At 38.6% G+C, this 24,343-nt stretch overlaps 1 protein-coding gene across 1 annotated transcript in view; it reads left to right on the plus strand.

The window, feature by feature from the left end:
* FDX1 (ferredoxin 1) overlaps positions 1-20,541 on the plus strand; it is a 35,161-nt gene extending 14,620 nt beyond the window's left edge. The window contains exons 3-4 of the mRNA XM_011977059.1: positions 13,619-13,748; positions 19,408-20,541. Coding sequence (XP_011832449.1) covers positions 13,619-13,748; positions 19,408-19,522 — 245 coding nt within the window. The 3' untranslated portion in view covers positions 19,523-20,541. The remainder of the gene's footprint in view (positions 1-13,618; positions 13,749-19,407) is intronic.
* Positions 20,542-24,343: the final 3,802 nt, after the last annotated feature.

The following is a 24,343-nucleotide window of genomic DNA, read 5'->3' on the forward strand; positions in this document are numbered from 1 at the left end:
TTGCAGTGAGCCGAGATTGCGCCACTGCACTCCAGCCTGGGGCACAGAGCGAGACTCTGTCTCAAAAAACAAAACGAAACAAACAAACAAACAAAAAAATACCATCTTTTGCAAGAGTATTATCTTATTAAATGTTTATTTAGCTATTTACAAGTATGTGTGTACTGGGTCATGATGTAAAATGAAATTCATACTCTGAATCACAGTTAAACAAAGTGTTTTCTGAAAGTCATTGGTTGGAATGGAAGAATGTCCTGCCTGGGCTTCTTTCCCAGCTCTATCACTTTTTCAGCTTTGTGACATTGGGTTAGGTATCTAACCTACTCATACCTCATCTTTTCATCTGTAAAGCGGGGATAATATTAATATCTACCTCATAAAATTGCTGTAAAGATCAAATTAGTAAATCCAGGCAACTGCTAAATAAATATTAGCTAATATTGTTAACATAGGTATTAATACAGATTCATTGTTCATTATAGCAAATTTTGAAAATAGATTTAAAAAGAATTTAACCCTTCATATCATCACACAGAGATAAGCACTGGAATAATCTTTTTTCCCAATGCCCAAGAAATAAGAAAATTTAATGTAAATGTAATTAAAGAAATCTGCTGGTATCATAGAAATTCACATATTCAGACTCAGAAGAAAAGCTTTAAAGATCAAGTATCTTGACATGTCCACAAATCTTTGTATTTAAAGATAAGCTCGAGATAAGTAAGCTAAACTAGATTCACCAAAGATAGAGTTAAGCCTAAGCCTCTTTCTAGAATAAAGATGAAAGAAATGAAATCAGGAAGGGTGCAGTGTTATCGTTATAAAGAAGAGCTTATTACCACAACATTATGGTGGCAGCTGTTTCATTAATTCCTAAGGCTGAATGCAGGAGCCCATCTAAATACCACACTTGTCATAAGTCCTACTCACAGATGAACACCGTACTCCAAACGTGGCTGACCAAAGTACTCAGTTTCTTTACAGTTTCTCCCTGGGTGATCTCATCTGTTCTATGACCTTAAATCCTTTCTAGATGTTGATAAACTCTTAAATTTACATCCTTAGCTCAGACCTCTCCTCTGAGCCCTGACTTACAGGTCTAACTTCTTGCTTTACATCTCTTCTTGGAAATCTAACATATTTAAAACAGCTTTTGGCTTTTTTCCTCCTGATGTAACCTGTCCTTCCTCGAATCTTTCCTGTCTCAGTAATGAGCACCACCCGGCTGCTTGAACCTGAAACCGTAGAGCACCATTCCTTCCTCTTTCTGCCCCACCTGACATCCAGTCCATCGGCACCTCCTGCCAGTTGTGCCCCCAAGATTCGTCTCTAGCACCTCCTGTTGGCTCCATCCCTACAGTCGGCACGTGGGGCTGGCCAGCCACTGTGCGCCTGGAGCTGTGCTAACCTGCTTCTGCTCTGGAGCTTAGCAGCTGGGTAATTTGTCCTAACAGAAATCAGACATATCAGTCCCCTGATTAAAAACCATGAGTGGGCCTGGCACTCATGGGCTGATGCATGTAATCCCAGCACTTTGGGAGGCCTAGGCGGGCAGATCACAAGGTCACGAGTTTGAGACCAGCCTGGGCAACATGGTGAAAACCCGTCTCTACTAAAAATACAAAATTTAGCCAGGTGTGGTGGCACACACCTATAATTTCAGCTACTTGGGAGACTGAGACAGGAGAATTGATTTAACCCAGGAGTCAGAGGTTGCAGTGAGCCGAGATTGCACCATTGCACTCCAGCCTGGGTTACAGAGTAAGACTCCGTCTTGGGAAAACAAAACAAAACAAACCAAAAAAGCCGAGACAGGTGGATCACGAGGTCAAGAGATAAAGACCATCCTGGCCAACATAATGAAACCCTGTCTCTATTAAAAATACAAAAAAAAAAAAAAAAAAACCCAAAAAACAAAAAAAGAAAACAGCTGGGCATGGTGGTGGGCGCATGTTATCCCAGCTACTTGGGAGGCTGAGGCAGGAGAATTGCTTAACCAGGGAGTCGGAGGTTGCAGTGAGCCGAGATCGCACCACTGCGCTCCAGTCTGGCAACAAAGTGAGACTCTGTCAAACAGAACAAAACCATGAGTGCCTTTCTTTGCACATGGGATAAAATCTGTATTCCCAACCATAAAAGGCTCTGCATTATCTGGCCCTATCTGCCACTCTTCCTCTTTTTTTTCTCATTGTCCTTTGTCTCACTTTGGTGATACTGCCCTTTTCTCAAGAGCTTGAACTCACCCAAAATTCCTACCTTTGAGACTTTATAGATACTTCACCCTCTCCCTGCGATACATCCCTCTCTCTCCCATCCCCAAAATTTAGCTTTTCATCTCTCAAATCTCAATTTATATACTTCCTTAGCAAGGCTTTGCCCAGCCACCCAGTCCAAAGTAGTGGTTCTCTTGTTATCTTGAACCTATTATCCTCCTTCTCAGCATCTTGTTCATTTGTTTCACAGTATTTGTCACAGTTTAGTAATTATGTATTTCTTGTGTATCTTTCCCAAAAACTTCAATGAGGGATAAAGTCATTCCTATTTTATTCCTCATTGTGTATGAAATGAAGTAGTGAATGAACAAATGAATAAAAAGGGACAGTCATACATTTTGGAAACAGTGCAAACTTATAAACATTCTCATTGCCAACTTTTATATTAATATAGGTCTTTTGGATGATGCAGGTACCTGTTTTCAGAGTGTATCATAATATTCTGTCACTAGGGGGCAGTTACACACCTGCGATTCAACTTACCTAGTTTACTCTCAAGACATTTTTTTTCTTCAATATTACCTGTTTTCATGTGTCTGTTTTGAGGGAAATTATACAAATTGGAAGATCCTGATTGTGTTTGTATAAGTTTATATTTTTTCCCTTCATACTTGAGTCGCTATTGATATAATGTATTTCTGACTATGCTAGATCAATCTTTACTCTAGAAAATTAGATTTTGTGTTTACACATAATTTCCATTTCTAATATATAATATTCCCATGCAGCCATCCTCTAGATTTTTGTTTGGGAAAGGGGTTGGGTATCGGGGCGGGCAATCTGTATTGTCAGCATCGTAGTAGATAATACAAAATGATCTTAATAGGAGATGCATACACACGAAATGGCTTTTCCCATTGGCAAACACTGAAGTTACATGAAAGGAAAGGAACAACAGTCTGCAGAGATCTGACTTTCTCTAGGAATTAATTTCGCAGCTAGAACTTCTGAGGATTTGCCCAAGTGCTTACTATCATTATTCCTGTTTAAAAAAAGCGAAACTTCGTTCCTGAGTTCACCAACCTTGAAATTAGTAAGCATGTTTTACTATTCTTCGTGTCATTTTATATGCATATTTGAAATTGTGCAGATTAACAGTATTGAGATTCTTCCTCTAGCAAAATCAGAAGTATTGTGAAAACCAAAACTTTTGTCAGGAATCCTATAATTTTAAGCTGGCAGGCTGTGTGAGTTGTAAATTTTATGTTTGTTACTGCAGCTAAAGATGTACCATTTTAGCTTATAAACAAATCCCTGCCATCCTTTGTTAGCACCATGTGAACCACACTGTTTATAGACATCTGAATATCTGTATGATTTTCTTGACTATGGTGATGATATTTTAAACTGTGGTTATAATTTAAAATCATTTTTAAAGCCTGTATCCGTTTCAGCCAAGCATTAAGTGCTAATACTGAAAAATGTATCTGAAAATGAGTTATTTTGTAACAGAGGTTAGATGTAACAAAATGCTAGGAAGAAAGCCAAAAACCTGTCATGATACCTATTACTGTTAGTTTAGGAGAAAGAACTCTGAATTGTTAGCCAAAATGTCAACAAAATCAAAGCAGTACTAAAATGCATATACTTTTAAGTTCATGAAAATTGTTGTATAACCAAGCCAGGATGGTGGGCAAAATGCTGGCCCCAGGGGCTAATATTAGCGTGGCTGTAACGTGTTCCTAAATCAGGTTATTTTCGGTGCTAAGGCATGAAATATGTTTTTTTATTAATTTTAATTGACGATCATAATTGTATTTATGGGGTAGGTACAGTGTGATGTTTTGATACATGTATACAATGTGCTTCACCTCAGTTATTTTTTGTGATGAGACATCTGAAATTTGCTGATAGTAACTTTTGAAATACACAATACATTATTATTAACTGCAGTCACCATGCTGTGCTATAGATTTTTAAAAATTCTTTTTAAATAATTTTTTGAGACAGAGTCTCACTCTGTCACCCAGGCTGGAGTGCAGTGGCGTGATGTTGGCTCACTGCAGCCTCCACCTCCTGGGCTCAGGTGAATCTTGTGCCTCAGCCTCCCTAGTAGCTGGGATTATGGACGAGCACCGTGACACCTGGCTAATTTTTGTATTTTTAGGAAAGATGGGGTTTCACCATATTGGCCAGGCTGGTCTCGAACACCTGACCTCAAAAGTTTGCCTGCCTCAGCCTCCCAAAGTACTGGGATTACAGGCGTGAGCCACCGTGCCCGGCCTGTGCTAGACATGTTAAACACAAATTCCTCCTAACTGAAACTTTGTACCCTTTGAACAGCACATGCTCGTTTCATTTCCTCACCCCGACTCCCATCCGCTGGTAACTACCATTTTATTTTCTACGGCCGTGGCCCCCAACCTTTTTGGCACTAGGGACTGGTTTCGTGGAAGATAAATTTTCCATGGACGAGGTTGGGGTGGGGATGGTTTTGGGATGATTCAAGTGCATTACATTTATTGTGCACTTTATTTCTATTATTATTACACTGTATCATATAATGAAATAATTATGCAACTCATCATAAGGTAGAATCAGTGGGAGCCCTGAGCTTCTTTTCCTGCAACTAGATGTAGGTGTCATCTGGAGGTGATGGGAGATAGTAACAGATCATCAGGCATTAGATTCTTATAAGGAGGGTGCACCCTAGACCCCCCACATGCGCAGTTCACAACAGGGTTCTCACTCCTGTGAGAATCTCATGCAGCTGCTGATCTGACAGAGGCGGAGCTCAGGCGGTAATGCGAGCAGCGGGGAGTGGTGGTAAATACAGATGGAGCTTCCCTCGCTCGCCCTCTGCTCACCTGCTGTGTGGCCTGTGGCCCGGGCCTGCTGTAAGACATGATGTATTTTTGGTTGTTTGAAAGGTGGGTATAGTAATGTAAAGAATTTTACTTCATACATTTGTTCTACTTAAGTATATTTTAAAACAAAAATGTTTGAGGATTTTAGATTTTTAAACTTTAGGAATCCACTTTCTATTTTGTTTCATTGAGAAATTAATTCTTGAAATATGAGACTTGTACAATTCTCAAAATCTTTGAGAACGCATTTCTCATAAAACATGATCACTTTGTGTTTACATATATGTGTATATCCATGTACATACACACATGCACATACATATATACATATACATACACATTTTCCCTATTCATTTACTTTTATATAGCCAACCACTTACAGGGACACTAAAAGCTGACAGCCACCAATATTACTCTGGGGCAGTGTATATAATAAGTTATATAAATTTTGCACCTTATTCCTTCATATACATAATGTATTAGTATGCCCATATTGTGATCAGCTGCAAGTTTTAGCCTTGTAGTTATTGTTTGTTATTTTGTATCCTTTATTCTTTTATAGTTTTATAGGTTATCTTCTACTGTTTGTTTTGTAGGGTTCTCTGTGTATGTGAAAAGCAAAAAAAAAAAAAAAAATGCTCCCCATTTTGTGAATTGTGAATAGGTTTTGTTTCCATAATCTATTTTCAGGTCAGCTGCTTGTTATTTGGAATTTGTTTTCCCATAAACATAATGTTGGCTAAATTTTTGAGCCAACATGCAGAACCTATTTCTTCACAACTGACTTAATTACCACTTATAGCTTGTTTTTTTGGGATAAATTGCATTGCACCTTCTAACTCTTGTAATTATAGCTGTTGCTGCTTCTTTCTTCTACTTTTAAAGAGAGACAGGGTCTCATGCCAGTCAGAATGGTGATTATTAAGAAGTCAAGAAACAACAGATTCTTGTGAGGTTACAGAGAAATACGAACACTTTTACACTATTGGTGGGAATATAAATTAGTTCAACCATTGTGGAAGACAGTGTGGTGATTCCTCAAAGATTTAGAACTGGAAATACCGTTTGACCCAGCAATCTCATTACTGGGTATATACCCAAAGGAATATAAATCATTCTATTATAAAGATACATGCACGTATATGTCCATTGTAGCACTATTCGCAAGAGCAAAGACATAGAATCAACCCAAATGTTAATCAATGATAGGCTGGATAAAGAAAATGTACATATACACCATGGAATACTACACAGCCATAAAAGGAACGAGATCGTGTCCTTTGCAGGGACATGGATGGAGCTGGAAGCCATTATCCTCAGCAAACTAATGCAGGAACAGAAAACCAAACACTGCATGTTCTCACTTATAAGTGGGAGCTGAAAAAGAGAACACGTGGACACAGGGAAGGGAACAACACTTACTGGGGCCTGCTGGGGGAGGGCACAGAGGGGAGAGCATTAGGGAAAAGAGCTAATGCATATGGGGCTTAATATCTAGGTGATGGGTTGATAGGTGTAGCAAACCACCATGGCACACATTTACCTATGTAACAAACCTGCACATGTACCCCAAAACTTAAACAAAAAGAGATGGGGTCTCGCTTTGTCACCCAGGCTGAAGTGTAGTGGTATGATCATAGCTCGCTGCAGCCTTGACCTCCTGGGCTCAGGTGATCCTCCTGCCTTAGCCTCCCAAGTAGCTGGGACTACAGGTGTGCGCTACCACACCCAGCTAATTTTTAACTTTTTTGTAGAAATGGGATCTTGCTGTGTTGCCCGGGCTGTTCTCAAACTCCTGTCCTCAAGAGATCCTCATACTGCGGCCTCCCAAAGTGCCGGGATTATAGGCATGAGCCACCATGCCCAGTCTGTACCTTCTAATCTCAGATCAGGGACCCACCCTACACACATGAACGCACACACACACATCAGGAACACCTTAACTCCCTGGGCCCACCCTACACACACACACACACACACACACACACACACACACACACAAAACAAAACAAAAAAACAAACAGAGACTCCTTTCTCTGTGTTGCACCTAAATCTGATAGTGGGAATATATGCATGGGTGATCTCAGTGCAGAAGATACCATGGTGGATAGGAGCCTGGGAATTCTGTGATGCTGAAGAAAGAAGACTTAGAAGATGACGCCTAATGACAATGTTATCTACTTTGTTTCTGCGGATAGGCTTTGGCATCTGGGGCTGTGACTCTAGCATAGTTGGGAGCTATAGGGATGCTCATTATGGCTCTGAACTCTGTGTCAAAAGAGATAGAGAATTGGTGGCAGTTCTCATGTTTTAACTGGAAATAAGAAGGCAGTGCCAGATCAACTCTATGCAAAATAAGGTGCTGATAAAAGGAATCTACAAAAAACTCTATAACTGACATCATGCTTTATGGTGAAAAATGGAATGTCTTTCCTGTAAAATCGGAGACAAGGCAAGGATGTCTACTTTCACCACTCCTATTTAACATCACACTGGATGTCTTAACCAGTGTATTAAGGCCAGAGAAAGAAAGAAAAGGCACATAGATTGAAAAAATAAAAGTAGTTTTAGATGACATGATTGTTTATGAGGAAAGTCACAAGGAATCTACAAAAAAATTCTTAGAGCTAATAAGTAAGTTTAGCAAGGTCCTAGAATATAAGGTCAACACACACACACACACACACACCAGTTGTATTGCTATGTACTTAACAGTGAATGTTTGGAAATGAAAACTAAAAAAAATCCATTTATAATAGCTTCCTAAATGAAAATTTTAGGTTTAAATCTAACAAAATATGTTTATGGAAAAGCAAAGAAACTAGAAGAGCCAAAACAAGTTTAAAAGAAGAATAAAGTTAGAAGAAGCACAGTACAGGTCTTAAGACTTACAATGACACCACAGTGATGAAGATGGTATAATATCAGCAGAGATACAACCAAACATGTAGATCAGTGAAACAGAATAAAGGGTTCAGTGACAGACCCATAAAAGATGGGCAGTTTTTTTGATAACAGCTTTATTGAAGTATCATTTAAATACCAAACAAGTCACCTATTTAAAGTATGCAGTGAATTATTTTTAGTATATTCAGAGTTGTGCAACATCACCTTAAAACATTTTCATCACTTCAGAAGGAAACCCCATCCTCTTTAGCTAGCACCTCTCAATCCCCCATTTCCCTAGCCCTAAGCAGCCACTACTTTCTGTATCTATAGATTTGCCTATTCTGGACATTTCTCATCAATGGAATCATATAATATGTGGTCCTTTGTGAGCGACTTCCACTTAACATAATGTTTTCAATGTTCATCTTGTGTTTTAGTTTGTATACTTCATTCCTTTTTGCGGCCAAATAATATTTCATTTTATGGATGTATACCACATTTTCTTTGTCTCTTTATCACCTGAGAGATATTTGGGTTGTTTCCACCTCTAGGCAGTGGCCAACTGGTTTTTGACAGAGGTGCAGAACGATTAGTGAAGAAAGAGTATTGTTTTCAACAGGTAATGCTGAATCAATTGGATATTCATGTGGGAAAAAAAGGAGCGTCAACCTAAACCTCATAAATCTCATAAAAACAGTAATGCAAAATTGACTTAGATCTAAATGTAGGATTTGGAACTGTAAATTCCTCAAAGAAAGAACAAAGGAATATCTTTAGGACCTGTGGGTAGGTAGGCAAAGAATTAGACATGACCAGAAGAGCACAATTTTTTCTTATATATAAGAAAAAATATATAAATTAGACTCCATCAAAATTAAAAACTTTTGTTCTTCCAAAGACACTGTTAAGGGAGTGAAAAGACAAACTACAGACTGGGAGAAAATACTTGTAAATCACATATCCAGTGAAAGGACTTGTATCCCCAATATATAGAAAGCTCTCAAAACTTAACAGTAAGAAACAACCCAGTTAAAAAATGGGCAAAAGATATGAACAGACACTTCACCAAGGAGAATGTAGAGATGGCAAATAAGCTCATAAAAAGATAATTGAGGGGCATCGGGACTGAACTTGCTTGTATGAACGACTCTGTGTTGTTTAGAGTTTTCTTCTAGAGGAACAGGAGACTAATGGTGATGTCATACTCCCAAGTGGCTTTGGAAAAAAAAATGAGGCAAAGTTAAAAAAAAAAAAGATATTTTACACCTTTAATTTCTTGTAGAGAATGTGAATGAAAGTCACAATGTGACACCACCAAATACCTATTAGAAACAAACCGTGGGACATTCAAACAGTGGAATGCTTCTTAGCAATGAAAGGGAACAAATTATGGATACACACAACACATTGGATGAATCTTAGAGGCATTGTGTTGAGTGAAAGAAGGCAGTTTCAGTCATACACTGTATGATTCTATTTATGTGAACATTCTGGAAAAGACTAAACTACAGTGATAGGGAACAGATCAGTGGTTGCCAGGGGTTAGGGATGGGGTAGACTGTGACAACAAAGCAACAGTAAAAGGGAATGTTTTAGGCTGATGAAGCTGCTCTGTATCCTGAGTGTGGTGGTGGTTACACAAGTCTATACATGCATTAAAACTCACAGAACTGGCCGGGTGCAGTGGCTCAACGCCTGTAACCCCAACACTTTGGGAGGCTGAGGCAGGCGGATCACCTGAGGTCAGGAGTTCGAGACCAGCCTGGACAACATGGTGAAACCCCGTCTCTGCTAAAAATACAAAAATTAGCCAGCCGTGGTGGCTTATGCCTGTAATCTCAGCTACTCCAGGAGGCTGAGGCAGGAGAATCGCTTGAACCCAGGAGGCGGAGGTTGAACCCGGGTTGCGGAGGATCATGCCATTGCACTCCAACCTGGGCAATAAGAGTAAGACTCTGTCTCAAAAAACAAACAAAACAAAACAAAAAACCTCGTAGAACTGAACACTGAGACAAGTAGTAATTGGAGGACACAGCTATCATGAAATGGCAGTATTTTATGAGATAAAGAAAACAGAAAAGGAGGAACTTTTTTTTTTTTCTCTTAAATAGTCTCTTGTTCTTCTCAGAGTTTTAAGCTCTTTTTATACCCAAATATTTACCTTATTTTTGCAGGGTTTTTTTTCCTCCTAAATACCCTTTTTGGATAGGTGTCTCCAATATTCTCAAAAATTCTTTATTTGTTAATAAACCATATAGGTTAAATCTCAAAACAAACTCTAGAAAATGAATCATCTGTCTTCTTATGGAATTTTGCAAGATTGAAAGTTTCTTTTTACTTTTTTATTTTTTAAATTTTTCTTTGAGCCCTGACTATGGCAAGGACAGAATAGTTCTTAAGTGCTATCCATGGGGTCTTGTAAACCCTTGCTACAGATCGTTTCTGTAGTAACACAGTCTGACCATGAGCTTTCTCTGGTTTAGTGTTAGCTCTCTCACATAGGCTGATTTCATTCTGAGTCTTATAGTTTCTATTATATTTGAACTTCTTCCTAGTACAGAGAATAAGAAAGGATAAATTGTTGACAGGTTTTTGTGGCAGAAAAGGTTCGAAAAGGATCATAAAATAATGAGGGATCATGAATACGATGTGTTCATTTAAAGAATAAATATGGGACTAGAATGTATAATAGGAACTTAGTGTGTAGACATCAAAAGTTGATCTGTACATATTCAGCATTTTTCAAATTCTTTGTTTTTTTTTTTTGGGTTTTTTTTTTTGAGACAGAGTCTCGCTTTGTCGCCCAGGCTGGAGTGCAGTGGCGCGATCTTGGCTCACTGCAAGCTCCGCCTCCCGGGTTCACGCCATTCTCCTGCCTCAGCCTCCAAGTAGCTGGGACTGCAGGTGCCGCCACCACGCCCAGCTAATTTTTTGTATTTTTAGTAGAGACGGGTTTCACCGTGTTAGCCAGGATGGTCTCCATCTCCTGACCTCGTGAACCGCCCGCCTCAGCCTCCCAAAGTGCTGGGACTACAGGCGCCCGCCACCACGCCTGGCTATTTTTTTTGTATTTTTAGTAGAGATCAAATTCTTATTAGAATAGTCTCTTCAGCGCTGAGCTTAGCAACTTAAGCAAGATGTGGAAACGATTGCCAAGGTTCCTGAACCATGAAAATTTAAATAAGAGAATAGAAGAATACCTTTAAGAGAAGGTTAAAAGAATGGAAGCTTCCTAGGGAAGAGAGGGAGAGAATTTGAAACCTATGAAGGAGCTAGAACAGGATGGTAACTCTTCATTTCGACTGGCCACTGGTACAAAAAGCAGTGTCCTTTGATTTTCAGGAGGGATTTGTTGGCATATGAGCCTTTTCTCTCCATTTAATATATAAGTAAGGCAACTTACGTTATTGTATGGCGATACAGTAATGATTAGTTGCCTACAGCACTGGGAAACTTAAGCTGAAGTCCTAACTCATCTCTAACTAGTGGTATGACCTTAGTCCATTTCTTTATCTTCTGGGGCTTAATTCTTAATTTAACCTCTTATGTTTACAAATAAAGTTCAATTGCTCTAAGAGTTTCTGTGACTTCCAGATAATAATAATAGTTTACCAACACTTACATAGCACATACTATCTGCCAGTCATGGTTGCCAGTATATATATTCATATATATTAAGTATGCAGTCATGTGTAATTCTTGGAACTACTATGTGAGGTTAGTGTAGTTACTCTTGAGGAAGCTGAGACATGGAAGGTAAAGTAGCCCAAGGTGACAGGGTTAATAAAAAGGGAAGCTGTAGTTGAAGGGAGGAAGTCTGGCTGAAAGCCTATGCTCCTAACTCTTGTACTTCACTATATGGTCTCGCTCTCCCTAATTCTATTATTGCTTTGAATTGGATTTAATAAAAATGAAGATTTAGAGAGACCTCTCAATGGTTCTTTTTTTTTTCTTTTTTTTTTTTTTTTTGAGACGGAGTCTCACTCTGTCGCCCAGGCTGGAGTGCAGCGGTTTGATCTTGGCTCACTGCAATCTCTGCCTGCCTCCCAGGTTCAAGCGATTCTTCTGCTTTGGCCTCCCGAGTAGCTGGGATTACAGGTGCGCACCACCGTGCCCAGCTAATTTTTGCATTTTTAGTAGAGCCAGGGTTTCACTATGTTGGCCAGGCTGGTCTCGAACCTCACATGATCTGCCTGCCTCGGCCTCCCAAAGTGCTGGGATTACAGGAGTGAGCCACCATGCCTGGCCTGTTTTTTTTTTTTCTTTAATGGTAAAATATGAATAACAAGTGCTTAAATTATAAGGAAGGAACAACTCTAGTTAAAATGATCCATTCAGAGGAAAATTAAGAAGGTTACTAGTTGTTAATAGTGGCTGTGTATATTTCATATAATGTTTAGTTCCAAAAGAGAATATAAATCAAAGTGAAGTTACTCTGAGGACTCTATAGTCTTTGAAATTGTACAGTGACTTTAAAAATTCATGTAAAAACAAACCCGAATCCCTGTTTTTAAAGTTAGATTTAACCAGACTGTGATTCTGCATGCCTCTGTTGTCGGGTTCTCCCCTGGGATACTAATATGTTCTGGATGCCATATTTTAAGAAAAGCGCAACTAGCCTGAGGGATGGGAGTTAGAACTGTGTTGTGTAAGAAACAGTGGAAGGACCTAGTGGAACGACCTGGGGATGCTCAGCTGGGAGAAGGAAGAATAATTTCAAATAAATGAAAAGCTATCATTTAGAAGGATTAAACTCCATGGGATAGCACTGGACCAGTAGGTGCTAGTTACAGAGTGGCAGACTTTAGCTTGGTGGAAGCCAGCCGAATGCAAAATTGGCTGACTTATGTGGTGTTGGTTTCTTTGTCAGGAGATTTTCAAGCAAAGTCTGAGTAACACTTAAACATTTAACTTAATTTAGTGATAGGTTTGATTGCTTTCTAGTTCCTCTTATATACCATAACTTACATTGCTATTATGTCAGTAATTACTAGGTAAGTTTAAAAATGCACACACTTTTATATATATGCATGTCTCAGCTTATTAATTTTTAAGCTTTCTATTAGGACTATGTATTTTCATAGGTATTCCTTCATAGCACCATGCCAAAACCTTTGTGAAATAATACAACGTGAGGGATTTCAAACTCGTGCGTGTGTGTGTGCGCGTGCGGCAGGGGATGGAGGGTTGTTGCCCCTATTCTCTTCATTTTCAACTTTCATTTATGTATTCTACTTTTCTTTTCTTTTCTTTCTTTTTTTTTTTTTTGAGACAGAGTCTTACTCTCGCCCCGGCTGGAGTGCAACCTTAGCTCACTGTAACCTCCGCCTGCCCCGTTCAAGTAATTCTTCTGCCTCAGCCTCCCTAGTAGCTGGGACTACAAGCATGTGCCACCATGCCTGGCTAATTTTTGTATTTTTAGTAAAGACAGGATTTCACCATATTAGCCAGGCTGGTCTCGAACTCCTGACCTGAAGTGATCTGCCTGCTTTGGCTTCCCAAATCACTGGGATTACAGGTGTGAGCCGCTGTGCCTGGCCTCACTTATGTATTCTAATGCTGATTCTAACATTTAGAAACCTTTACTGAACCAGGTTTGAATCATCTGATGTAAAAGGGAGTATTTTCAGTGTTTGTTGCTTTTGTCAGGTGCATGTGAGGGAACCCTGGCTTGTTCAACCTGTCACCTCATCTTTGAAGATCACATATATGAGAAGTTAGATGCAATCACTGATGAGGAGAATGACATGCTTGATCTGGCATATGGACTCACAGACAGGTAAGATTTTGGGACTGCTTCAATTGTACTAATAATCTGGGAACATAGGTGTTTTATTATGTTGTCTATGTAAGACCAGACCCATGAAAGTAATAGTATTCTACCAGGTTAAATAACAGTCACAGATTTTGAGTATCATATATGTGGCAATTCTCTTGGTTTTCACTGCTATAGTTTAGACCTTATGAAACTTCACAAAAGTAAAAAAAATTAATTGGAAGTATTGGAAGTACAAGTTATAGATCCTAACACCTCTTCTTTAGTCTCTTTTTACTCCAGGAACTAATATTTATTACAGCTGAATAGAGGGGTTACATTTAATGCTTTTATAGTATTCTTGAAGGACAGGTTTGATAATTGAACACAATTATGGTGGAAAGTTTTACCTATTGAAGAGAACAGAATTTTTAAAGAAACTTAATATATAATAGTAATTATGTTAAAATGAGTAGTTCTTTTTCTAAGTGTACCTTAATCAGAGCTTATTCTTGTTATTAATTAATAGGTAGAGTTACTCTTGAAAGTGGTGAGATTTCCAGTAGCAAGTGACATTAAGTGATAACTTCTTTTTTTCTTAAAATATCTAGTCTTTCAATTAGAGTCGATGAAGGTAGCTAGCTGATATACTGTTTCAAGGGGTAAGATAGAGCTTATTAATTAAGGTTGGCTTTGTTTAACTCTAGTTTGGTGACCTTAATGACAAATAACTTTTTAAAAATTAAAAACAGTAATAATAGTTTTATTTCATGTGTATTATATAGCTACAATTTTGTTATATACTTAACATAAACTACCCCATTTAATCCTCACAAAAATTTTCAAGTCATTTGTATTTATTTAGAGAAGAAGAATCATTTTGTTCCTTTTTATAGTTCATTTCCCTCTTGGTAGATGTGAGACTGATAACTCTGGGAAGAGAAACTGGTGAAATAGTGTCTGTTTGGACACCAAAGCAGAGTGGATTGTGGCTACTGTCTGCCTGTCCCCTCACATCTTCAGTGCCATGTTCTCTATGAGCACCTCCTTTTTTCCCCCTTAACACAGAAACTAAATCCAATGACTGTATTGGTTTGGTTCTGAGAATTGTGTCTCTTAAAAAGAGAGGTAAATCATAACTAACTGCTTACCCTTTTATACAGTTACATTTATAGATGCATGTAATAGATAATTTTCTAATTGAAAAGAAAGGGAAAAGGAAGAGCTACAGTTAGATACAAAAGGTCTGTAATAAACGTCAGCTAGCAAGAATATTGATGATAAAATTGCCAAGTTTTAGAGCTAGATAATGGAGAGCAAGGAATAGCTTTTATAGTGTTTTATGGCTAGTATTCTTTTTTTTTTTTTTTTTTTTTTTTTTGAGATGGAGACTCGCTGTGTCGCCCAGGCTGGAGTGCAGTGGCTGGATCTCAGCTCACTGTAAGCTCCGCCTCCCGGGTTTACGCCATTCTCCTGCCTCAGCCTCCCGAGTAGCTGGGACTACAGGCGCCCGCCACCTCGCCCGGCTAGTTTTTTTTTTTGTATTTTTTAGTAGAGCTGAAGTTTCACCGTGTTAGCCAGGATGGTCTCGATGTCCTGACCTCGTGATCCGCCCGTCTCGGCCTCCCAAAGTGCTAGGATTACAGGCTTGAGCCACCACGCCCGGCCTATGGCTGGTATTCTTAAGTACACAGCATTTTAGTAGAAATACTTTGTGGCAAAGAGTATAATGAGTTTCACAGCTAGCATTTACAAAACACATTGACATATTTGGAATGGAAAGAATTTTGTTCAAAGCTGGTAACCACAGGTAAACTTATTTTTAGGGTATCAGAAAGTTTCAAAAAAAGAAATAAGGAAATTCAGCCTTTTAGTTCATATACTTACTTTACTTTAAATACTATGTAAATGTTTTTAATTTTTAAGCAAAAACACCATCATTTCATTTTTTTTTTTTTTTTTGAGACAGAGTCTTGCTTTGTTACCCTTGCTGGAGTGCAGTGGCATGATCTTGGCTCACTGCAACCTCTGCCTCCTGGGTTCAAGCAATTCTTCTGCCTCAGCCTCCCAAGTAGCTAGGATTACAGGTTCCCGCCACCATGCCCGGCTGATTTTTGTATTTTTAGTAGAGACGGAGTTTCACCATGTTGGCCAGACTGGTCTCGAACTCCTGACCTTGTGATCTGCCCGCCTTGGCCTCCCAAAGTGCTGGGATTACAGGCGTGAGCCACCGTGCCTGGCTTCCATGTTTTATTGGTTGTCCTTACCTTGATTGCTGATGGATGGATGATACATGGACAGCCTCATTGTTTTTTTCATACTGGTTACCTCTCTCCCTTTTCCCATTAGAGGAGCCGCCATGTCTTATTTTACCATTGTATCTCTAATGCCAGATTCACAATAGAGGTCACCAACTGCTTGCGGAATTAATAGTTGATGGAAAGGGAGATTCAGGAATTACCTGTGAGTTTACACTGGATGATTGTCATTGCTCCCTGCCACCAGTTTGCATGGATAATCTACACAGAGGCCTCAGATTCCTTATATGTAAGATGAGGTTAATAATAGTATCTACCTCACAGTATTGCTGTGTGGAGTTAATGAGGAAGTATATGTGAAGCTCTCAGAACAGTGCTTGGTGGAGAAAGCGTTCATTAAATGATAGTTGTTAGCATTGTAACTACCATCATATCGACCTATCTATTGGGAATTTACTGTAATGCCTAGGCACTTAAATATTATTTCTAACCTTCAGGGTTAGGCAGTACTATCACCATATTGTAGGTGGGGAGACAAGGTTTAGTTGTCGCGGATTTGCTTAAGGCTGCACAGCTAGTGGGTAACACCCCTGATTTAAATCCAGCTATGCTGGGCCACAAAGCCTTTAGTCTTTTACTCTTTCAAGCTGCTTCTCTGAATTGAAAACCAAACCCTAGATCTAAACTAAACCCAGTACCCAGTATATTTTCACCATCAGGGATATATGGCAAGAGTGACTGGAGAAAATAACTTCGAGGTTTGCACAGGTGTCAGAATGTTTTGGGACTCAAAAGTGTGAAATCAGGGGAGCCTTGTTGTCTGTTTCCTTCTCCAAAGTATGAGACACCGTCTGTATTGGTGAATCTTGGAGCCAGAGACCTTTAAGGAAGCAGAAAAAGTAGGAGAGTGAGGAAATAGCCACGGAGCGCCACTGCCTTATTTTCTAGAGTGAGCAGGAGCTTTTTGTTCCGTCTCTTTCTGTGTTCCCATAACAGGCTTATTGTTCTTCTATCAACACACTTCTGGTATCCTGCCATGTTTCACTGATAACTGTTTCCCTCTCTGTTTCCCTTACTAAAGTAACAGTTCCTTGAAGACCAGCATCATCTTGCTATCTGTATATGAATACCAAGAGTAATTAACAGACTCTCTAGAGCTCACTGCTGTCTTAGTGAATTTGTCCAAATTGGCTCGCCACTTTTTCTCTCTTGCAGACAGAGCTTAATGCATACTTGAGTATTGTGAAGGCTGTTTCCAATTCTACAAATAAAGAACTCTTCGTAGAAGGGATTTTTTTCCATTAGTAATCAGTATTTCTCATGGTTAAGCATACCCCTTTACTCCAAAACTTCCTGGTGGTGCCTCCTTGCTCACCAGTGAAACACAGACCCCTTAACTGATACTCACAGCTGCCTGTGCCTCTGGCCGCCTTTCTGGCCCATCATTCCCCTTGTCCTTGTTTACACTGTGCAGCAACCAAGCTAAAACACCCATCTTGCCTTAAATGTGGCTTGAGCTTCTCTGCGTTGTGTTGCCTTTGCCTCACATACTTTTCTCCTTTATCTTTTACTAAATAGTAAATAGTAAATCCTACCTATCCTGCAAAGCCAAACACTACCTCCCATGGCCAGAAGTAAGTGCTTTCTTCTTAGACCTCTCAGAGCCATTTGGCTTTCTCCCTTGGTGGCATTTGCCACAGTCTCACATGTTAAGTGTCTGAATGTGTCTCATCTCATCCCTTTGATTGAAAGTTTACTCATTAATGCTGGCATTAGCAACCAATCCTCACATCAGTCCTGTGAGGAATTCTCCTACTCATCTTGAAGATCAGGTTAGGAAACCAGCATTTGGTGAGGTTAAGCAAGTTGCCTGTGAACATGGTGTATTAAGTGCTGGGTTCTGCACTGCTGGTCTTTTTGGTTGTAACTCTGATGCTGTCTCTTTAGTGCATCCCAATGCCCAGAAAGTAAGAGGTGTTCAACAAGAAAGTGTGGAGTTGAGTTGGTCTTCGTCACTGACATTTAGTATTGTGCCTTTAGGTGCTCCATAAATGCTTGATGAATACATTAATAAAACCAAGACCTGAATATCACATTTCATCAAATCGAAGACATGTCGATTGTAAGATTAACATTTCTTTTTATATGCCACTAAGGAAGAGAAAAGCACTGCTAATTCAAATAAGACACAGTGTTATCACTTAACATATTTTCTGCATATTGAAAGAGTGAGTTAGACTTCTCTAGACACAGATTTGAATTATATATCACTTTAAGAAAAGAAAATGGCTGAGTGCTGTGCCTCTTGCCTGTAATCCCAACACTTTGGGAGGCTGAGGCGGATAGATCACTTGACCCCAGGAGGTTGAGACCAGCCTAAGCAACATGGTGAAACCTTGTCTCTACAAAACATTCAAAAATTATTCAAGCGTGGTGGTGTATGCCTGTAGTCCCAACTACTCAGGAGGCTGAGGTGGGAGGATTACCAGAGCCTGGGAGGTAGAGGTTGTAGTGAGCTGAAATCATGCCAGTGCACTCCAGCCTGGGTGACAGAGCCAGACCCTGTCTAAAAAAAAAAAAAAAGGAAAATAAACACAAAAGAAAATTAGTAGTAATTCTAAAAAAAAAAAAAAAAGAAAATTATAGTCATTCTTAAAATGACAAATATTTATTAATTCCAAATTTATACCCTGCTTTCTTTCTGTATTCTTCTTCGTTTTCATTTTGCAATCTTTTTATACTTATTTTGAAAAGTAGGTAAATTCAACATGTGGAACTTACATACTTTCCATAACTAAGTTGAAGAGACCCCTATATGAATATTGTCACCAAATTTATAGCTGTGAGATGACCATTACCTGACAGTGTAGCAGTGATTGGAAGATTCCACTGATTTTAAGATGCTTCTTGATTTTCAGAGATGGTAAAAATTTGAGAAAAAATATGCTGTTATAATTGATGACTTAAGTCTATGTATTTATTCCAGATTTCTTCTTTTAAAGGCTTTAAAAAGTGTAGCTTCCTTTTATAGTCTGTGTAGTTTTAATTATCTAGGAATTGATTAATCATTTTCTTGGCCTTGCTAATAACCTCAGTTCCCCACCATTATGCCTTTTGATTGTTTCCTTGCTTGTCAGCTCTTTGACCAAAAAATAGTGGTCTGGTGAAACAGTTAATAGATAATAGGAACCACAGGCTAAAATGAAGCTTTACTACACCAGGTTTATTGTATTCATATTTACCTTTTGTTACTCTCTAGTTGATAGGGTTGGTTATATCTGTTTTGACATGAAGGAAATTTAAAAGATTAATAAGTTCCCTGACTGCTTTGGGTAAGAAAACATAAAGACTATCTTAAACAACAGCATTACCTTGTGAATATATATATGTAATAGTAAACCATATTTTCCCCCTTCTCCATACAGGTCACGGTTGGGCTGCCAAATCTGTTTGACAAAATCTATGGACAATATGACTGTTCGAGTGCCTGAAACAGTGGCTGATGCCAGACAGTCCGTTGATGTGGGCAAGACCTCCTGAACTAGAACAAATGGGAATGTTTTCATGGAATTTTACCTATTTTTATAATTATTATTTCTTAAAGTGATTAAATGAGAACATGGATGAGTGGACTTCATATTATGACTAGCTTTTACTATTTTAATTCACGTTGTATAACTACAGAATTTTGTCATTCTTGAAAGTATGCAATTTTTATTTTGGTTATATTACAAAAATGTCAATCAAATATTAAAAAATAGTTAATGTGATAGAAAAACCTTACATATTTTTTTCTTATTTTTGTTTAGCGACTTTAGCAAAATGTTTTCATATAATCTCATCTGTTTACCTAGAAGATAGGTTAAGGAAATATATTATTATTCCTGTTTGATGTGGGTGAAGGCAGAGATCTAACCTGGCTTGTTTAGGGCCATACCACTGATTAGAAAATCTGTACTAGAACCTGTGTCTTATTACTATAAGTTATGTGTTCAGACTGAAACTGGAGAAATTATGACTATTTATAGTGATAGTTAAATCTGAATGTGTATGGACAAAAATATTTAATTGCTCAGTGAACTGCTTAACTTCAAAGGTAGTTATTAACCTTATAAATAAATGTTTCAGAATTTTGATTCTGAAGTCTAAGTCTGAGCAGAGAAATTATAACGCTGTCAAAGAAGTTTGATCTCTGTTTTGACTATACTAGAGGAATAACGATTGGTTGTGTTTATTCTTTTCTAAGCAGAACGGTTTAACTTTGTACTCTTTGAAAAATCATGCTGATTTATAAATCTCTGCCTATAACAGAATGGAAACCTTATGAATGAATTGTTTTTCTCTGTCCTGAGCTGGAGAAGGGAATGAGCAGGCTGACACATCGCACAGCCCTAGGTGGCGCCATTCTCTCACGCAAGGATGGGGCTGCAGTGTGAGCAGCGTGGACTGCAGTGTGTCAGTCCCAGGAGGGAGGGAGTGGCGAGCACCACAGATTACCATGTATGTGTGGAAGACATTTGTAACCTTATCTTTACTATAAATAAATTCATAAAAGTTAACAAAGGGGTACACAGTATGGTCTTTGGAAATACAATAAAACATCAACTAACTTGGAATAATTGTGAGGAAGAGCAGAACAAATTAGTAGAAAGAAGGTGAATTGTAAGACAATTGAGTTAGCTTCATGTGTATTATTGCAGCTTGATCATTTATGTAAATATTTGCCTAGTACAATGCTTGACATACAGCATTGTGTTATGCCCATTGGGGACACAGAGGTGAACAAGACAAGGAATGTCATCAGGGAATTCACCTTTTATTAGGAAAAGATAAAATATGTATGTATGTGCAAATAATTTGCTTGAACTAAACTGACTAGTTCTACAAAATAAGATTTTAATTCATATGTGAAAAGTGATTAGGAAGAACTTGAAGAATCTGATTTTCATTTGATGCTTAATAACTATTGAGTAGCGTGCGTTTGTTTGTTTGTTTGTTTGTTTTGAGACAGGGTCTGATTCTGTCACCCAGGCTGGAGTGCAGTAGTATGATCTCCGCTCACTGCAACTTCTGCCTCCCAGGTTCAAGCAATTCTTGTGCCTCAGCCTCCGGAGTAGCTGGGACTGCAGGCACAGGCCACCACGCTTGGCTGATTTTTGTATTTTTTGTAGGGATGAGGTTTTGCCACATTGCCCAGGCTGGTCTTGAACTTTGGAGCTCAAGTGACCCACCCACCTCAGCCTTCCAAAATGCTGGGATTACAGGTGTGAGCCACTGCACTTGGCTATTAACTATTGAATGCTTTCTATATGGAGAGTGCTTGTCTTAATTTTCTGTAGCTATAATAGAATACCACAGACTGGGTAATTTATAAAGAAAAGAGATTTATTTGGATCATGATTCTGGAGGCTGGGAGGTCCAAGAGCATGTCACCAGCATCTGCTTGGCATCTGGTGACAGCCTTCTTGCTGCATCATTACGTGGTGGAAGGGCAAGAAAATGCGAGTGAGAGCAAGAGGGCAAAATGATTATCCTTTTATCAGGAGCCTACTCCTGATATAACTAACCCACACCTGTGATAACAGCATTAATCCATTCATGAGGGCTTTGCTCTTAAGAGAGATCACCTCTTAAAGGACCCACCTTTCAATGCCATTTCACTGGCAATTAAATTTCAACATGAGTTTTGGAGGGGACATTCAAACCATAGCAGTGCTGTAATTTTAAAGTACTTCAAAGCCAATTTATTCTCTTAATTAGCTTCAGTATTCTCGTCTTTGTGTGTGGATTACTTAAACTCTCCTTCCAGAGCTACTTTAATGATTATATTCAACCAAAGTGCTCTAAAATTTAGAGTATAAATTGTCTTATATTTTCAAATTAGACAAATTCAAATAAATGAAGTTTAATTGTGTTATTAGATAAAACCTTCTAAAATTATTAAATGGAGGATATAATCTATAATTGGTTTGTATAAAGGTGATTTTTCAGTTTGAAAAATCATTCTGTATTTGATGTATGTGTATTGTAGGTAAATATGTTGGTTTATCTGTTGCTGCAAAACAAATTACCCCAAAACTTAGTGTCTTAAAACAAGAAACTTGTATTATTTCAGACAGTTCCTATGAGTCAGGAATTCAGAGTACAGAGTAGGGATGGCTTGTCTCTGCTCCACAATGTATGGGTCTTAAACTGGATGACTCAAAGGCCAGGTTCTGGAATCATCTTCAGGCGTATTCTTCATGTGACTGATGTCTGCTGTTGGCATCAGCTGGGGCGTCTAGGAGAAGATACTGGCTGGAACACCCACACGTGGCTTCTCTGTGTGGCCTGGACTTCCTCACAACCTGGTGCTTGGGTTCTAAGGGCAGCCATCCTCAGAGGAGCATGCATGCCAGGCAGAACTGGATCCTCTTTATGAGCTAGTTGTGGAAGTGACAGAGTATCACTCCCAACTATTCTTTTCATTAGAAGTGAAGCACTAAGTCTGGCCCATCATCGGAAGGGATGAGTTTCCAAGTATTTGGAGATATCAGAGTAACTGTTAACTTATTGATAAACCCCTTATCTCCTGTGAATATTGACCTTTTAACTACCCGTGTTCTAAACTTAAGAGGAGCTAGCGTTTTCTCTTATATTTGAAAGATTCTTGTGTCTGCTTTTTTATGATGGCTCACTTGTTTTATTCTATAACTCCCAACATTTTGCTTCTTGACTATTGATTTAAATGAAAGGAAAAAATAGTGGGCTCCCTTTCAATGCTGTATGATTTTTTTTTTTAAACTTTTCGTAGTCATTTTTCTACCAAGAAAGGCATCTTCCTTTGGTATAGAGTTCTATGTAATTATTGGTTGTGTGCTAATACTTAATATTGTATTTGGCTTTCACAGATAAAACCAACCTATAATTTAAGTAATTCAGAACCACTGAATTTCTTAAGTGAACCATTCTAAGGAATTCTAAAACCTTTTGCCTTTAACTGTGAAAATATTTCTAATATGTCTATTTTTTCTGTCTCAAAAGACAGCTTTCCTATTTTCTTACTAGCTATTTAAGTATCATATGATGATCTATGTGGTAACTGTAGTGGTCATTCAGCAGTTACTATAATGATTATATTTACTTGAAAAGTTGTTTTCTAAGAGAGACTTCAACTGTTCATATATTTTCCCATTTTTTCTTTTTCACAAGTCTTTTAATTGTTTTTCCTTCCTTAAACTACCTGAAATTTTGTGGTAAGCCACATTTTAGATCAGAATTTGTTAGAAGGCTTTCTTATTTATAGCACAACTTATTGTTCTATTACCCCCCAAAATAGGAATAATGTTGTATTTTACATTACTAAAACTTTATATAAAGTGTAAATAAACAACAGTAGGACATTCATACATTACATATAAGCTTTGTTTTCTATTAGAGAAATATTGAGAGTAGAAATACGACTTTGGTTAGGCAATGACAGGATTCTTTTAATGTGTCAATATGCCACATGATATCAGGTTATTTTGAACAGATTTTTTTCTGTTTATAATTTCTAGAATCTGAAAAATTAGAAAACCAGCTGGCAGGAGGAAGGCATGATCAGTAGCAGACACAGATACATGTGGCTACAATAGAACAGAAATGGGCAGTTAAAGGATAATTTACATCTACCAGAAGCAGCTTCTGAGGGGAGTTGATAGAAAGGATCTCGGCCAAGCGTGGAGGCTCACGCCTGTAATCCCAGCACTTTGGGAGGCTGAGGTGGGCGGATCATGAGGTCAAGAGATCGAGACCCTCCTTGCCAACATGGTGAAACCTCGTCTCTACTGAAAATACAAAAAAATTAGCTGGGCATGGTGGTGCGCGCCTGTAGTCCCAGCTACTTGGGAGGCTGAGGCAGGAGAATTGCTTGAATCCAGGACACGGAGGTTGCAGTAAACTGAGACTGCCCTCTGCACTCCAGCCCGGCAACAGAGCGAGACTTAGTCTCAAAAAAAAAAAAAGAAAGGATCTCACAATGAGGGGCATCACTGCTGCAGTGACTGTTAGTAGTAAACTGTCTAATAAAGGTCTCTTTCCTTTTTCCTTTGACTCCCATTTGCTTATTATCTAAGATATTTGTCATTTAATTTTTAGACTTGATTTGATAGTAATATAAAATTAAGCAGAGCCTTTTGCCTTTCTGGCTCCCTTGCTTACTAGCCATTTCTGAAATCATCAGCACTCAGCTTGGTTTACCTCACTCTCTTGTCTGTCCCATTACTCTGCTTTAGGCCGCCCTTTAGAGCATTTCCTACGTCTGACATATGTAGCACTTATTCCATCTAGCAGTTAGCACACCAGCGGTTTTCACCATCAGTTTTTCCCTGAGAGAACAGC

This window comes from Mandrillus leucophaeus, unplaced genomic scaffold (genome assembly GCF_000951045.1).
Source record: "Mandrillus leucophaeus isolate KB7577 unplaced genomic scaffold, Mleu.le_1.0 Scaffold172, whole genome shotgun sequence".
Taxonomy (NCBI): domain Eukaryota; kingdom Metazoa; phylum Chordata; class Mammalia; order Primates; family Cercopithecidae; genus Mandrillus; species Mandrillus leucophaeus.